Source organism: Mesitornis unicolor, unplaced genomic scaffold (assembly GCF_000695765.1).
Source record: "Mesitornis unicolor isolate BGI_N332 unplaced genomic scaffold, ASM69576v1 scaffold53286, whole genome shotgun sequence".
NCBI lineage: Eukaryota > Metazoa > Chordata > Aves > Mesitornithiformes > Mesitornithidae > Mesitornis > Mesitornis unicolor.
The window spans coordinates 19,091-36,298 of record NW_010191387.1 but is presented as its reverse complement, the minus strand read 5'-3'; the positions used below and the strand labels follow the sequence as shown (position 1 = coordinate 36,298).

Below are 17,208 nucleotides of genomic sequence, written 5' to 3'. Positions count from 1 at the left end.
TCTGTTTTAAAGCTTCTGAGCATTTAGATGAAGTAACCTGGTGTTGGTAATCCTGTGTAATTTCTTCTCTTGGAATGGCTTCACAGAAGCAGCCGTTTTGATTATGGCTTTTGTATTCTGATAATTTGAGTGTGTGACATTTCATTCTAGTAGAATAAAATGTGATTATTATATGCAATTGATTAGCTCAAAATTAAATTGAATGTAATCTTCAAGTCAGCTAACATGCACTGTGAATTTTATTTTCCAGTGTCTGAAACTTGGAGTGGAGTGACGAAACATGTCTCAGTCAGGTGAAAAAGTAAAGGTAAAGAGATGGCTGCAGAGCCAAAACTTTATTTTTAATGTATTCAACTTCTGAAAATCCTTGTAGTTTTACTCAAGTGGCAAAATAGTGAATACACGATACCTTATTGCTTCAGATGCATTTCTTAAAAGGAACTGTTTACTAGAAACAGAGCCTGCATGTGATTCTAGTACTGGGCTTTTGGATGTTTGCCTTTCAGTGTTTGCTTACACGTTTAGAGTGGTGCCTTTACCTAAGGAAATGTCACTTGACAGACCTTCATTTGTAATGTTTTTGCCCATCTGAGAGGGTTTTAAAAGGGTTGTTAGCAAATAACTAATTGCCTTTTAAGTGATTTCCCCTGTATGCCTCCCTGCCCCACTGGAAGGATGGCATTGTATGAAAACTGTTCTCATGGTGAGCTCCTCTGTGAAGAAAACATTTGGTTCCAGGTAGTTCATAGGTCCCTAAACCAAATGGCTGCAGTTCTTGTTTAGGCTCCTATTACATTTTCAGTCAGTTGATAACAGATGGTGAAGCAGACTTGACCTTTTTATAGCCCACATCTCTTTGAAAAGTTTTCAAGGCACATTTCTTTTTCCTGCTTTTGTGTTAGAAGTTGAAGATTGTTAAGATAGGTGAACAGCTTCACAAGCAGAAGTTAAATCTCTGTGTGGCTGTATCTTGGTAATCTCTGCATTACTATACAGTGTTCTTCTTTTCCTATGTGTGAGTGTGTGCATTATTTATTTTTATAGAAGATAGCTGCAGAATTTACTAAACTTGAACATATATTTTTGACCTTTAACTTCAAACCTTTGGTATTTTTAGCTATGTTTACAGTTTAAGATTAATAACAGTGGGTTCTTGCAAGCTTGCAGATTTATTTTTTTTTTAAATCTAAGGAGAGACTTGGTTTGTGTGTAGCCCAAATTACCAGATTTCTGTTTGTATTACACTGCTTGGTAAATGGGCCTGTTTCAAGGTCTGGCTTGCTATAGCAGCAAAAAATGGTTTCATTCTCTATTTTCCCATGTGCTTTATATACCTGAATGTATTAACTATATACCTGAATGTATTAACTGAATTCTGTTTCAACTTTTTAGGGGGAAGGAGATGTCATTTCTACTCAACTTTTTTGTTTTCTTGGCAGTTCTCAGACTCGGCAGGCTATGTGGGATTCGCTAATCTGCCCAACCAGGTTCACAGGAAATCTGTGAAGAAGGGCTTTGAATTCACACTGATGGTGGTTGGTAAGTGACTTGTTGAAGTGTTTTTGACTGTTAAACAACAAAAGGTTTCTTTCACATAGATATCTATGTCTTCCTACTTAGCAGTTGACACACAGAAGAAAAAGATTTCTAGACTCTCTCGAAATAAATCTTTTAAAATTCTGTCATGTTTGGTAGGAGGGAGTATTTGTAGTGATTAAAGATGATGACTTTGAGCCAACAGGACATTCTTGCACTCCTGACTCATCATCAGGTGGTAGGGATAGTTGCTTAATCTTTCTTTGACTTCCATTTCCCCAGCTGAAAGCATGAATGCACACTGTGAATATCTTGCTGGTGAAACAGTGATGCTGTTGTTGTGTTTTCTGCTGTTCTGTACTGACTCACTGTGGTATTATAACAAAAATCCTCATTTGCCTGCTCTGTGAGTGAGCACCTGTAGGAGTCTTTGATGCAAAGTCCTTTAGGCATAAAGCTGTTTTAAGTGATGTGTTGAATTCTGCTTGCGTTGAATCAGTGCAGAGGTGACACTACTGTCGCCTTTTTCTGCTCGTTACCTTGGCATTACAAGTTATTGAAAAATGAAACCTAGAAGAGATGCATAGCAATTCTTTCATACTCTCTGTGCTCTGTAGTGCCATTTGGGATTATTTTGTTACAGAGCATTCAGCAATGTGTGTAAAATAACTCAGTAATGTGCAGTAAGTGTAGTTCTTTATTTCATGTAGTTTGTGATGATGAATACAGATAACTTCTTTATTTCTAAGTTTAGGGCAGTGGCATCTAAAAGGACACGGTCAGTTTTTCTAAATGCTGACTTCTTTGGGTTAGGAAAACAGCGACTTTTGAAATTCAGATTTAGTAATTGCATTTACGGGTTTAACTTTGTTACTTTGATGTAGGGCAAAATTTGTATGACCTGAAGTTCTAGAATTGTGGAATTTTGAATAGTTTTCTTACGATTTTCTGTTTCATGTTTCACAGGATGTATGTAGCCTAACTATAAGGGTGCAAAGCTCAGTTGTTAGTTTATTTATTCTCCCTCGTAATAGTGTTCCAGGTTCAATTTCTAGCTTAGGAAAACCTTAAAGCTCTTGGAAATTTTCAACAAGAGAGTTACATCTCCTAATTTTCTAAGTTTAAGTGAAGAAAAGCTTTTATTTCCCAGAAGTAACCTAACTATCTCTAGATCTATAGTCAGTACTGTATGAACTTTCCGCTTTTATTATGAAATCTACCACAGTGAACTTAGCATTTTCATGTAACGTTTATAAAAACACCAGAGGCTTGATTTTCCTTTGTTTTTGAAGTGCTTAGCTGAACCTTTGATGTTTTTATCTCAAAAACTAGGGTGGATCCTAATGAACAAATTATTTTTCCTCCATAATATGGGTCTGGGGAAAGAGGAGGTGCTTTAAAAGGCCTGGAGTAAAAGGTGTATATGCAAAATAACCTGAATTATTTTGTTTGTAGGTGAGTCTGGCTTGGGAAAATCCACTTTAATTAACAGTTTGTTCCTGACTGATCTTTATCCAGAACGTTACATTCCTGGAGCTGCAGGTAAATGTGGGTTTGCAGTTCCTCCAGCACATACCCTGTGAAATGTCATGGTTTTTCAGTTAACATTGCTCCATTCTGATGATAACTTCACCTATGAGACCCTTTTGTCACATTGTCTAGATGTATTTTCATACTCCATTTTTTTCAGCTGTCATTTTCTTATTTCCTTTCAAAGACTCAGCTTTTGTTATTTCTAATTCAATTGTTATTTAAACCCCCTCCAACCTTGTAGACATCGGTATACCTAAATGTGGTTTTGCTCTGATCTGCATTTCCTCTAATATTTTTTTCCCTTAAATCCTAGTTAGAGAACACAGAATCCCAGACCGTTAGGGATTGGAAGGGACCTCCAAAGCTCATCCAGTCCAATCCCCCTGTCGGAGCAGGAACACCCAGATGAGGTTACACAGGAAGGCGTCCAGGCGGGTTTTGAATGTCTGCAGAGAAGGAGACTCCACAGCCTCTCTGGGCAGCCTGGGCCAGGGCTCTGTCACCCTCACTGAGAAGAAGTTTCTTCTCCAATTGAAGTGGAACCTCCTGTGTTCCAGTTTGTGTCCGTTACCCCTTGTCTTATCATTGTTTGTCACCGAGAAGAGCCTGGCTCCATCCTCATGATACTCACCCTTGAAATATTTATAAACATGAATGAGGTCTCCCCTCAGTCTCCTCTTCTGCAAACTAAAGAGACCCAGCTCCCTCAGCCGCTCCTCATCAGGGAGATGCTCCACTCCCTTCATCATCTTTGTAGCCCTACGCTGGACTCTCTCCAGCAGTTCCTGTCCTTCTTGAACTGAGGGGCCCAGAACTGGACGCAATATTCCAGATGTGGTCTCACCAGGGCAGAGTAGAGGGGAAGGAGAACCTCTCTGCCCTACAACCACCCCCCTCCTGATACACCCCAGGATGGCATTGGCCTTCTTGGCCACAAGGGCACAGTGCTGGCTCATGGTCATCCTGCTGGCCACCAGGACCCCCAGGTCCCTGGGAGATGTAGATAACCTTTTGACAAAGCATCTAGCATGCTTCTGAGTATTGTAATTTTACTTTTGCTTACTGCCATGTGTAAGTCCCCTTTTTCGAGTCTATTGTTTGTTTATTTACAAAAATGTGGTGGCTTATTTACAGAATTTTGACTAGTTAGCTTGTTTTTTCTTTAAACTATTTTATGTCACGTAGGTTACAATATGCTTCAGATTGCATTTCCTCCTCTGCTGCGGGGGTTTCTGTAGCAATTGGCAGGCATAATAACAGTCAAAACGTTCCTTTTTTGTAGAGAAAATAGAGAGAACAGTTCAAATCGAAGCTTCTACAGTAGAGATAGAGGAGCGAGGGGTAAAGCTGCGTTTAACAGTAGTTGACACACCAGGATATGGAGATGCCATTAACAGCCAGGACTGGTGAGTGTGTAAATACTGCTTTGCTAGGTGGGGTTTGTATCTTACACAAACACTGCTCTAGCGTGTCTGTCGTTCTGAACCTAAGTGGTTTAAGGTACTAAAAGGAAGCAGTGGGTTCATTATTATTAACATTAATGTGGTGTTATCTTGAATTCGTGGTAGAGGGTCTTTTCTGAGTCCTTGCAGTTAAGCACAATTTTCTAAGCCCGTTTGCATTCCAGGTGCCCCTCTTGATATTGTCAGTAAGATGGTAATTTGGTTTGTGTGAGCTTTCAAATCAAGGTTCTTTTATAAGTTTTGTTGCCTAAAATACACATCTCTAGTTAAACTGTAGTACTTTGTACAGCTTCCTGTTTCAATTTCCTAACCACTTTTGATGTTTTTAAAAGGTTTGGTTAGTGTTCTCTGGGCTGATTCTCCCTGAAAATTAATGGCCTTTCCTCCAGTAAGGTTCTCTGTGACAACGGCGGTCAACTTCTTGTCTCCGTAGCTGCTCTGACAGGGCAGAATTCTGCTGAAGGGAAATTTTGTGTTTGTCTTTCTGTGTCTCTGGCCCGTCCAGTTTCCGTCTTTTTAAGACACTACTTTTCATTCCCTGTCCTTTATATGCACTACTAGCAATTTGGATACAACTGCAGTTTTTTAATGATGGAGTCAGGTGTCACCGTGCAAAGGGAGCATAAAGCATACTTGTTGATTTGAGTTCTTCAGTGTAAGGTAAAGATCAGGAAGGAGGCAAATGGCTGGTAAGATCAACAGCTACGATGCTAATAGAATGTTTTGTAACCTTTTCTTGACACAACACACTTGTCTGGAGCATTCTGAAGCACGTTATCAGACTTTTTTTTCTGTGTACACAGCAAAAATGAAGAGAGTGACATTATATCGCATACTAAATGAAAGTTTGAAAGTGAAGCTGTAGTGGGGTTTTTATTTTTATTCTCCTCCCACTTTTCCTACTTTAATAAGTTGAAAAAAAATTGAACTTTTAAAATAACATTAAGGCATCTTTCTGGATTGCAGCATGGCCTTGCTTATTTTGTGCACTGTTGACTAGAGCTTCCTTCCGCTGGAGCTGAGAGCTCTGCAGCCTGTGTATTGTGTTACATAGAGCTCTTCCTGTTGATTGTGTTCTAATGCCCTTTGTTTATTCTGCTAAGATGTTTCTTGGAGACCTACGTGGTCTGATTTTTCCCCTTTCTTTTTGGAGCCTTGCTAAATAGTCATTCCATGATGATTCAGGTCCAGTAGAACAATTTACTGGTTTATGCTTTAGTTTTCTGTGACAAATCTTAAACGTCAAAATACATGATGGGAACAAATAGTGCTTACGTGCTACAAAACAAAAAGATGCAGTTAATTTTAATTGTCTGTCTCTAGTCCCATTTTCTTACGTCACATGAAAAGACTTTGAGCTGTGACAAGTGTCATTTTGGCTAAGTCTGTAAGTCGTTACAGGATGTCAGAGGGACTTGAATAGATAGACTCCTTGTTTCAAACTGTAGTCAAGACTCAGCCAGTGCAACTGCCTGCCTGCCTTGTTAGTTCAGAAGGACCAGCAGGTTCGCGTTCTTGAACTTGCATTTGTGATCAGGAGCATTTACTGCAATGATGGGTACCTGGTAGATGGTGCTGATCTCGATCCAAGATGAGTTTTACTAAGGTTGTTTCTGAACAGTGGTAAATCAGACTGGCACTGTGTTTCTAGGAGGCAGCGGTCGCTGGTCCTGTTTCAAATATCTTTCTCCTGAGTAGGTTTCGTAATGGCTTTTGGTTTCTGTCTTTGCGTTGATGAAAGGGATTAAGTTTAGAGTTTGACTTTCAAGGATGGGAGCTGGGGTAAATTTTTATATAGTTCCTGTCACAGAAGAAGTGCTAATAAGGATTGTGTGTTGTCAGGAGTTTGTCCAGTTGGTCTCCTGGATTGGAGAATAACAACATTGAACTGGGAAATGTTATTAGAGAATGTGCTGCACTAAATCTATGAAGTAAATGACTTTTTGTTTCTGTACTTAGCCTGTAAGAGAAGGTAGATGCTAACCACAGTTAACCATAGAGATAATTCTTTAGATTCTGTGTGAAGCTTCAGTGCTAGCTGGAGCTCTGTATTCTAGAGTCAAACTACGCCTGGGAATGCTCTTGGTATCAGTTTAGGTGTGTGTTTGGAGAATAGCAGAATTCTTCATGGTGGGAGGTTTAAAGCACAGAATGGCTCTTCCACACTTGAGGGCATAGGGATCATGAGAGAAGCACGTACTTAAAGTAACATCTTTCGTCAGGCAGAAGAGAAACTGTTTGAGGAGGAGAGGGGAACAAATCGCTTCGTGCACAGGTTTGGGATCAAATCTGGCCTCAGAAGGATGGGTGACTAAAACAGGTTACAAATTAACTTGCTAAATGCTGCTAATCAGGTGCATCCTTTCATCTTGGTTGCAGTGTTGCAGGTTATTCTTTGATAACTGTTCTCTGGCTGCTGCTAACTTTCCTTTTTACTGGCTTGTGTTAAGTTGTATTTTGTGCTTTTTGGCAGCTTGGTAATATTTTTAATTTTCTCCCAATGGGCTTAAATGCAGCGGTTGTGTTGTTTGCTGTTACAATACAGGATGTGCTATCTCCTAAGTAATGATAGCGCAGTGGTATAAGCCAGGTGTTTCCCGGAAGTCAGAAGGTACAGGACACTAATGCCATATTTATAGGGAAAATTATAGCTGTTAGAGCTAGAAACTGCACGTAAACTAATTGCATTGCCAGAGAAATGTGTGATAGTTGCTTTCCCATTGTTTGTGCTTGGTTTCTGTCCTAATATTTGTACGTCTTCCGTCTTGTTACCTTTCACCAGAGGAGAGTATCTACGATCAACAGGAACATAAACCATGTTGTCCTTTTTAAACACTTTTAGGTACTAAGATGCTGGTTCTTAAAGTTGAGCAGCACCGAGGTCAAAACCCAATAGATTCCATTATTTGCTGTGTCGTCTTCTGCAGTAGAACTTAGAACGGTACAAATCTGGCAAATATATTAACGTGTATTAATGTGTATATTCTACTATGGATTTATTCCTCCCAGATCCAAGAGCTTACTCACCTTTGGAAAATCAAATTCCCTCCAGGATTTCTTCTGTCATTCGTGTTACTTTCTTTCATTGTCCTCATTACAGCCACGCAGCCCAGGGTTGAACTTCGCTGTGTGTCACAGTATTTGCTGTCGTTCTGTGTGTTTGTTTTCCAGATTACCAATTCTTTTTTTGTATTCTCTTGTCTATTTCCTCCTCAAATTTCTCCGGTCAAATTTGCACTTTCTCAACAACAGAAGTACTATTTTTCAAGTTAAACTTTCCGCTCGGTTTTTCCCCAAGCAGTTTAAGATATGTTCATAACACACAGTCATCTGCCTAATCTTATCTTCATCGATGTGTTCATTTCCCTTCCTCTGCAGTACTTAATATAAAGTGTCCTTTTATATTAATGTTATTTGCAGGTGTCTACATGCTCTGGAATATCTTAAAACAATCTTCTTAATAATGCATTCCCTTTATCTTTTCTCTCTCTGGCCACTGTTCTCTGTATCTGATTAATTTATATGATCCGATTTTGTGCTCCTTTGCAGGGCATATTTTAAATTGCCTTGAACTAAGTAGGACTTATTTTTCTTTGCCAACAGAAAAGGATTCTGTAAGGTAACAAAAATAGCTTAATAAATCATGTGATGCTTTAGTGCATGACTTGCAAATGTATTTGTACTTAATTCAGACAGACTAGAATACCAGAATTGTCATTGGTAACTGCAGAAACCTAGCTCTAGGGTCAGGGTTGGAAATCAAGAGGATGTCCGGGATATGCCATTTGTCAACTGTTTCAAAAACAAATCCTCACCCCCTACCCCCAGAAAAAAGCTGAAAAATCCTCAGTCTTCTGTTCCTGTCTGTGTTGTCTCAGCACCGAGTGCTTTTTTTCTGAGCTTGCACTTGAACTTTTTGTCCAGTGGGCAGAATAACACTTGAAAGTAGCTCTAGGCATGAAGAGACACTTGGTGATTGCTATGAAAATACCTCTTTTCATTATCAAAATACTTCTCAGTAGTAGATACAACACTAGGAAGTTGAATTTTTGTAACAGAAATGTTCTTAAAAGTGTGATTGTCCTCCTTCTGTTCTTACCTCTTCATAATTCTTTTTTTATTATTGTAAAACTGATCTAAGATGCCTCTCTTTCTCCTCCCCTGCTCTCCTTACCACAGCTTCAAAACAATTATCCAGTACATTGACAACCAGTTTGAAAGGTACCTTCATGATGAGAGTGGTCTAAACAGGCGCCACATTATAGACAACCGGGTCCACTGCTGTTTTTACTTCATCTCTCCCTTTGGGCATGGGTAAGAAAAAGCTTCTGAGCTCTTGTATTTTAGGGCCTTATATTGTATTCCTAAGTCTGTTCATTGCTTGAAGTGGAAACTTAACGTTCATGTTAATTGAGTTAGTTCTTACACTGCCAGTTAGCCAATGCAATTAAAATGTTTTTGGGGGATTAATGCACTCCTCTGCTTTGTCTCCTTTTTGGCATTTAATATTGTTTTGAAGCAGTCAGTGTTACGTTGTTTATCACCCAGAAGCATAAGAACTTGTATGATCCAGTGTATCTTATAGTGATGATTTTAATTGCAATTCATCCTTTACACAACCAAGCCGATAAGCAAGTGTTCTGACTTAATTTATTCTAGAAATACCAGTTATGTAGATACTTGAAATAAACAACTTTAATATGTTGGGTTTGTAAAAACAAAAAAACCACCACCACCAGAAAGAACAACAAAAAAACCCCACCTCTTTTTTTTCCCATTTTTTTTTTCTACTTGTTGGCAGGCTGAAACCGTTAGATGTAGAATTCATGAAGGCTCTTCATGGAAAAGTCAACATTGTCCCTGTGATTGCCAAGGCTGACACGCTGACGCTGAAGGAGAGAGAAAGGCTGAAGAGAAGAGTAGGTCTAACACTTGATCATGAGAACAGTGCAACCCATACAGTGTTAAAACCAAATAAAAAGTAAATTCAGGGGTGAATGATATTGGCCAATGACCTAACCTTCAGCAAGTGTGAGGTGGGGAATCTTCAGTGAAGTCTGATATGCTTTGCCAGTTACACTTGCTGAGGATCTGGCCATTCTTGGCTTCATCTGTCTTAGCAAGGAGTGCACCCCAATAGAGCATGAATTGAGCAAAACGCTATGTAATGAGGTTCATATAATCCTGAAATGCATGTGGTGTGGGTGTCTCAGTGGACTGAATACCTGTTAGTGGTGGGAGGCATTAGATGTGTTCTGAGAGTACATGTTTAGATTTAGTTTAATCCAAAAGAAACTTGATTTGCGTACTCTAACTGTGCTGCGTGGTTTGTAGCAAAATGTGGTTAAGCTGGGGTTACTGGAAACTCCTTTAATAAGTGCACCCATGCTAAAAACTGAAACCCATGATACAAACCAAAACACTAATGTAGAGGCAGGACAGTTGGGCTAATATGGAATAGAATAATCTGGCCAGTTAATGTAAACATTTAATCTGTACTGGTTTGTCCTCTTAGATTCAGAATGACTTCATGCACCTTGGTAAAGACAGGAATGGGAAGGTGGTGAGATTGTATTATGCTGAGAGGTGGTTCAGTAAAAGTTGTTGACATCACAAGCTTTTTTGGGTTCTATTGACTCAAACCCAGTACATTCATTTGTAAATCTAACAGATTTGAACCCTACAAAGCCTGAGAATTTTTACAGGTTTAATAACTTATGCCTTGAGTAGTACAGAAATAATTAGTACTTCTAAAATGCAGCCTATACTTTGTATCAGAGTGTGCAATTTTTTTCATAGTAAGATTATATCTTATTTTTTTATATTCTATCTTAATATCATTTTATACTCCCACTTTTTGATTTTCATAGAGGGATGACAGATGTTTTGACTGTGATGCTCTGACTTCCAGTAGTCCTTTAGAATGGTTATTACATCTTTCTTCCAAGGACTTCTGTGTAGGGGTGTTTTTCTGTTTTCGTGAAGAGGGAGTACGCTTTATTTAACTGGGAAATAGTAAAGTTAAAATAATGCTAACAGAACACATTAGCTGAATTCAACCTACACTCAGAGGATTTGTGTAGGGGGTTTTTTTGAGTGTATCAGTGCCACAGTCAAAGGTGTAATCGTGGTTTGTGTAGGCATGTAAGCACCTACAATTTGGCAAGGGACTGCTGGCATTGCTGTCATGTTTGTATAAAGCTCAGTGAGGTAAGAAAGCTTGCCCAAGAAATGAAGTAAATCCTCTGTGTCTGGGTAATTTTAAAGTGGAGACAGTTGTGATTGTATGAACCTTGTCCACAATGTAGACATAAATTCACTGAAGGCAGGGAGAGGTATACAGAAGTGACAAGCTTTATGACAAACTAGGTGAAAGGAGGAAAAAAACTAATAATAAAACGTCATCTTTGAGTTAAACAGGGTCTCTAGATCTTGCTGGGAGAAATTCTGTGCAGGCTGATAAGCCTTTATTTTGTTCCTCCACAAATGGTAGGAGGAGATGAAAGGTACTGTGGGCACATTGAAAGAGCTCATAGGGAGGTAACAAAGCAGAGATGTGGCTGCTTATGCTGGGTTTATCACTTCTCTTTTTCTGTGGCTGTACTGACTTAGTGAAAGACTTTTATCTGATAGTAATACTGTTTGTGGAGCTGCTCTTTTTCATACAGAAAATGTCTGATCTTTCAGCAGTGTACTGCATGCTCAGTTTTCATAGGTACTTACTTTTTGGTTCAGCATTTGCTAGCAGGATAATGTTGAAAGATTTGAAGCGGGCATTTAAGTGGAACATTAATTATATCACCATATAATTCACTGGGAATCTGAACGTTCTGCTTTGTCAGTTCAAATACATAAACTGGTATAAAATAGGTTCTAGCTACAGTCGTCTTTCACCAAAGCAGTTCTTAGGTGAAATGAAGAGGAACACAGTCTTAGCAGGTTTCAATACTTGCTGTGATTGTTCTGGGACTCTTCTGTGCTCCTTTTATCTGCTACTTGGTTGCCTCTCTTAAGGTCAAGCATAGTACAGTGCTCATGCTGGTGGACATTCACTCCTGTGTATTGTTAACACCAGATTTTAGCTGAAACATGGCAGCAGCGCAAGCAAACTTTATTTCCCAATGTGAATGTGTAACTCCTTATTTTTCAGTACAGTTCTCTAATAAGTGATGTTAGGCTGAGGGTTTGTGATGCACGTTTATTGTGAAGGATGGAGACGGATCCCAGCTAACATATCCCGCAATTAACAGATTAATTTAAAGGCAATCTCTCTGGACCATATTCAGTGCTACTCCTTGTCTTGCTCTTTCTGGTTCGAGCAAAGTTACTTTTAACTAACTAGTCTTTAAAACAGTCTTGACTTATGTATATAGACACCAGATGTATGCATTGGCTAGATAGAACGAGATGGATGGCACTTACGCTGTGGTCTGAAGGAGTGGTTAGGAAACAGGTAAACAAGTCTTCGTTCTTTTGTACTGCTGGTAAAGGCCACTCTACAAACGGAATTTATACTAAGTCAAGTGTATAATGCGGTTCCAAAGCTTTGAAGGTCCAGCTACTGTATATTGTTCTAACTCAAAGCATCTTGGCTAACAGAATCTCTAATCAAGAGTAGGAATCAAAATCCTCCTTTGCTGACGCAGCTTGAAGTCTGATTTTTTTCAGATGTTACTGCCATTTGGCCATCAATCTAAAGGAAAATGTTTTTTGTTTTGCCGCTTTGGACTAAGCAGCAAGATCAGTTTGTGGCGCTTGCAAAGGAAACCCAGCTTGGAGTAATTCCTGTTTGGTCTTGCTGGAATTCAAAGTTATTTTTTAAAACTCTTGAGTGGGAAGAAATGCTCGGCAGTTTCACAAGCTGTGCCATGCAAGGCTGCTAAGGAAACCTGCTCAAAAGAATGACTTCATGAGAGGGGAACTAATATTTTTACTTTTTTTTTAATTTCCCATGGGAAGGCTAATCTGTAGGAACACAGAATCCGCCGAGGCCAATAAAATTCAGATTTGAAGAAGCAAAATGCTGTTTCATTGTTAGGACCATAAAATACAGTTTGTTTTTATTGCAATTCTTTTTCCTTTCAGGAAAGCACTAGATTTAACAGCTGTAATATATTATTCTAGCACCCCTTGTTGTCGGCTTTCCCGTTATTGTTTCACTTGCATTTTATCTTTAAGATCTCAGCCAGGTTAAATGTGCTTTCTTGTTTTACGCAGCTACTTAAAGGCATCGCACTGCAGCACTGCCCCACCTATCCCAGCTGTGCATCTTTTATTATCATCTGGTGACAACTGAGTTATCTTCCATTTTGCAAAGCAACAACAACGTCCATCGATTTAAACGCCATTGTGCAAATATAACTGTTAATTGCTTATTGGTGATACTTATTCCCAAGCTGCTTTTTTATCTTAAAAACATTGCTCTCTGTGTAGGTGGGAGCTCATAGTATTTTATTCTGCGCACGCACGCGTGTGTGAGTGCGGGGGATGTTTATATACCTGGCAGGAAAACATCGTCCTGGGAATTGCTGTGGTTCATACATGGTCATCCCTCTTCTAATGGTGTGAGGGATTGTTTTCTTTTAAACAGGAGTCTATTAAACAGGCTCTGGTTGGAGAAATGTTATTTATACCATAGCTATTGGCTGCCGTCATGGCAGAGGATCGAGGAACCCAGCAATACCACGGGACGGTCCATTAAGACCTCTCATCCATTTGAAGTCTGGTTGTGTTTGTATTATCAACCTAATGTCCAGCTATATATGTAGTAATGACAGCACATAAGTCCTTACATGGGCTTTTCCGAATGTTTTTATGATTTCTTCAAGAAAACCCAAACTCCATCTACTGTAGAGGTCAGTGCTGCATTAGTGCTGCTGCTTGGTTCAGGTGCCGGTTGTGGCTTACAGTTGCAGCTCATTGGGGAATACTGATCTACAAAGTTTGCACAGGTAACGTTTTTCTGCTGAGAATCTCGGCACACTTCATGCTCTCCTCATACCACCACGCTTCCTTTAGTAAAAGAAAATTTTGTCAGCGCATTTGATGGGGATTCCAACTTAAATATTTTGAACAGTATAGCAGTAGAAACATTCTCTTCAGTTTTGGAGAAAGGGTTGACTTGTACCACCTCTTGAAGCTGCCAGAGGCCTGGAAAGATGCTAGCTGCTTACCCCTGCAGTGATTTCATTAGGAAAAGAATGCATCCAGACAGTGTGTTCTTTATGCTAATCTCAGATATCAGTACAATGAAGAAAACCGTTTATGGCTGATTTTTCTCTTAGTGGATTTTGAGTAACTTTCTTAGTTTAAGTAGGTGATAAGCTTTCATCTCTCTGATTCAAGAGACAATAGGCAGTGTCTTTTAAATTTTTGTACGTATCAAATATAGCAAAATACACTTTGACATGGGCTGCATGGTTTTGACACTGTAACTGATTAATCCCTTCTCCAAATTAATTGCTTTTACTTATTTTTTCATATTAACTTCAGTGTGGTTTTGTCAGCTTCTGTATTATGCTCCATGTAAGCATTCTGGATTTTTTTAATTATTTACTTGCTATGTTTTCTAAAAATGCATTCATCTTTTGTGCCTCTTCAAAATCTTTAAGCCACTTTGGACACTCAGTCGGGTGTGGGTTTGTTAGTCTTCAAGAAGCGCTGTGCAAGAGCACATTGTCTTACAAATATCTTATTATTAATGCAGCTAATGTTCGTAGCAAAGAGTGTTTTAATTCTGATGTTTATTCCTCAAGTGCAACTGCAGATTGTTACCTGAAGGTCTCGACTGCCTCTTGATACCTTTATTTAAATCTGTTTCTTTATCACTGCACAAAAATATGCTGGTTAATATCATGTGCAAGGAAATATACATGAGGAACGTCACAAAATGCGTTAGTCAGTGAGGCTGTTTGTGAGTGGACAGACAGGGGAGTTGCTGGTGGTGTTTAGCCATTTCTGATTTTGCAGGTGGTATCACAGATCACAGTTTAATTCAGAGGTAATGTCAGCAAGTGTTTTGGCTTCTTAAAACACCTGTTTGTAAGCTCTTCAAAAGAGAACCTCTATAGTTAGCAAATATCAGCAATGTTTTTAAGATCCTTTATTTTTTCAGTAGTAAAATAAAACCTTTAAAATCCTACCAGGTCTAGTGTAGGCTTCCTTTCTTCAGTTTAAGGATATGATTGATTTCCCACTTTGTATTCCTTTCTTACATCTCAGAACACGTGTGTTCCTTGCTCAGTGCTTATATACATTGAACTGTTCTTCCCAGGATATTTATCGACTTGAGGTTCAAGTCCGTTAAATGAATAAAAAATTGAAAAATGCTGTTTTTTTTTTTATTCATGGGTAGAATGAAATTGTTGCCATGTAAGATAGCCTTGCAGGACATCAGTCTGGTAGTACATAACATCAAAGCATAAGCAAAGGCAATTTCTGTTAATGCTTTTTTTTGAGCACTGTCAGACTACCTAAAGCAGAAAAACACTGAGTTTTCTAGATGTGACAGACAGTAAATCAGTTGTATATGTTTTTAACTTCATACTTCTTCAATGAAATCAGAATTGATTATTCTTTCTTTTCTGTAAACTTCAGGTTCTGGATGAGATTTCTGAAAATGGCATTAGGATTTATCAGCTCCCTGATGCAGATTCTGATGAAGATGAAGAGTTTAAAGAACAAACCAGAGTTTTAAAGGCAAGTTTCACTCCTGATTTATTATTTTATTGCAGTAGTCCTTTAAGCCTGCACTATGCTTGAAGGTACTCTATTCCTTTATAACGTGCTGAAAATTCAAGTTTTCTTTGGATTCTGACTCTGAGTTATAATCCTTTTTATTCCAGTCTTTACTTTGTCAGAGTTCCAAAAGTTGCATCATGACTTTCTTTTCTTTCCTCTTTTAAATGTAAGCAAGTCTTCACCAAGAACTGTGATTTGCAGTCTGTTTTCTGACTTGAACCTTTTAAGATACAAGCAAAGAGAGAATGTGTGTGTATTATGGTAACTGTATTAATTGACAACTTTCCTCTTGTTAGAGCCGATAGTAAAGGTTTTACTGCAGTAATTTCCTCTTTGTGCTGTGACACTTGCAAAGATGCATGAAGAATGTATCTGAAATTCTGTCTAGCTACTTTAATCTGTTTCTAAAGTATGCTTCTGTTGGCTGTTTTCCATGCATGATGTTATGTCAGATGACACATTATGCCCAAACTGTACTTCAACAACAGTCAAGTGTTCCTAAAGCAAAGCGTCATTTCCTTTTGTGACCCTGTTAAGACAAACTGATCCTAACAAAACCACAGGTGTTAATAATGAGACCTTGCATTGCCTACAATAGAATTTGCTGGTTTTCTGGTGTGGAAGGGTTTTCACCATTTCTTTCCCCCATCTCCCTGTCTCTTACTCAAGTCTTGGTGCTTTCTTTAGAAGAAAAACAAAACAAAACACAAATGAAGTAACCAGTCAGAAATCAAACCAGTGACTTGTTTTGCTCTGTCTCAACCAGGCTAGCATTCCCTTTGCTGTTATTGGATCAAATCAACTTATTGAGGTGAAAGGGAAAAAAATCAGAGGCCGTCTGTATCCCTGGGGAGTTGTTGAAGTTGAAAATCCAGAGCACAACGATTTCCTTAAACTGCGCACAATGCTGGTGTGAGTAATGGTAAAATTATCCCATCTCCTGTGGTGATGTAACTGTTACAGTGACTGGAGAGTTGTAAGAACATGAACTCTTTAATTCAGAACTAGCTCTGATGGCAGTGTACAGTGACTTTTTATCATCTGCCTGCCCCCCTGAGCTTGTTTTGCTGCTGTAACGCTCTTAATCTCTGACTTCAGAAAATATTTTCTGCATTTTTTATTGCTAGATATGTGTGATAGTGTTTATGCCTTATGTGAACTGATTTGATGGCTTAACATATAAATTTAAGTTTTCTTATAGTGCAGTGGATGAGGCAGAGAGGCTTTTAAAGTATTACTTGAAGTGATTGATTAAACTGTGAAGAGCATTCTGGAGGCAAAGCTCAGTTTTCTTGGCAGTATAGGGAATCCTGTGTTAAATATGATACCTCTCCCTGTTATTAATTTAGCTGATAGGGATGTTCTGCCTGTGTAGATGGTTTTAAGTGATTTTTATTTTTTTTAATGACATTTTGCTACTGTTGGCAATCGAATTCTGTTGTGTGTCTGATTTCGGTCTCTACTGGGCAGGGATTGCCCTCTGCTGGTCACTGGTAGCAAGCATTATTATTATTTTTTTAATATTGAAAATTGTTAGGCAATGTCAGCTGTTATGTGAGCCAAGGAGCTCCACCTAGTTCTCAGTTGCACATTATACTTAATAGCACTTAAGAGCCAGAAAGCACTTTAGGAATTAAAGTATCTTTCGGAATAACTGCCTTTGCAAGGTTCTTAACACTGCAAAGACTGGTATAAACAGCTCCTATAAAGTAATTAGCAAACAAAAGGACAGCGTATTTTGAGTCTTTGAAGACTATTGGTGGGAGGACACTTAAGTATGAGTTAAAAACCAATAAACATTAGAGTAGTGTTCTGGCTTGCTTTAAGGCAGGCTTGGTCTGTAAGGATTATTTTTCCAGTAAAATACATCCGTTACATAAAACAAAACCAGAAGATAAAAGGGTGTTTTTCTTCCCTTTGACAAGAAGGACAAAGT

At 38.7% G+C, this 17,208-nt stretch overlaps 1 protein-coding gene across 1 annotated transcript in view; it reads left to right on the top strand.

The window, feature by feature from the left end:
• The first annotated feature begins 247 nt into the window (after positions 1 to 247).
• Positions 248 to 17,208, top strand: part of LOC104542411 (septin-2) — a 33,041-nt gene continuing 16,080 nt past the window's right edge. Inside the window, exons 1-8 of the mRNA XM_010186709.1 lie at positions 248 to 307; positions 1,440 to 1,539; positions 2,992 to 3,078; positions 4,352 to 4,475; positions 8,712 to 8,846; positions 9,334 to 9,451; positions 15,129 to 15,230; positions 16,039 to 16,184. Coding sequence (XP_010185011.1) covers positions 281 to 307; positions 1,440 to 1,539; positions 2,992 to 3,078; positions 4,352 to 4,475; positions 8,712 to 8,846; positions 9,334 to 9,451; positions 15,129 to 15,230; positions 16,039 to 16,184 — 839 coding nt within the window. The 5' untranslated portion in view covers positions 248 to 280. The remainder of the gene's footprint in view (positions 308 to 1,439; positions 1,540 to 2,991; positions 3,079 to 4,351; positions 4,476 to 8,711; positions 8,847 to 9,333; positions 9,452 to 15,128; positions 15,231 to 16,038; positions 16,185 to 17,208) is intronic.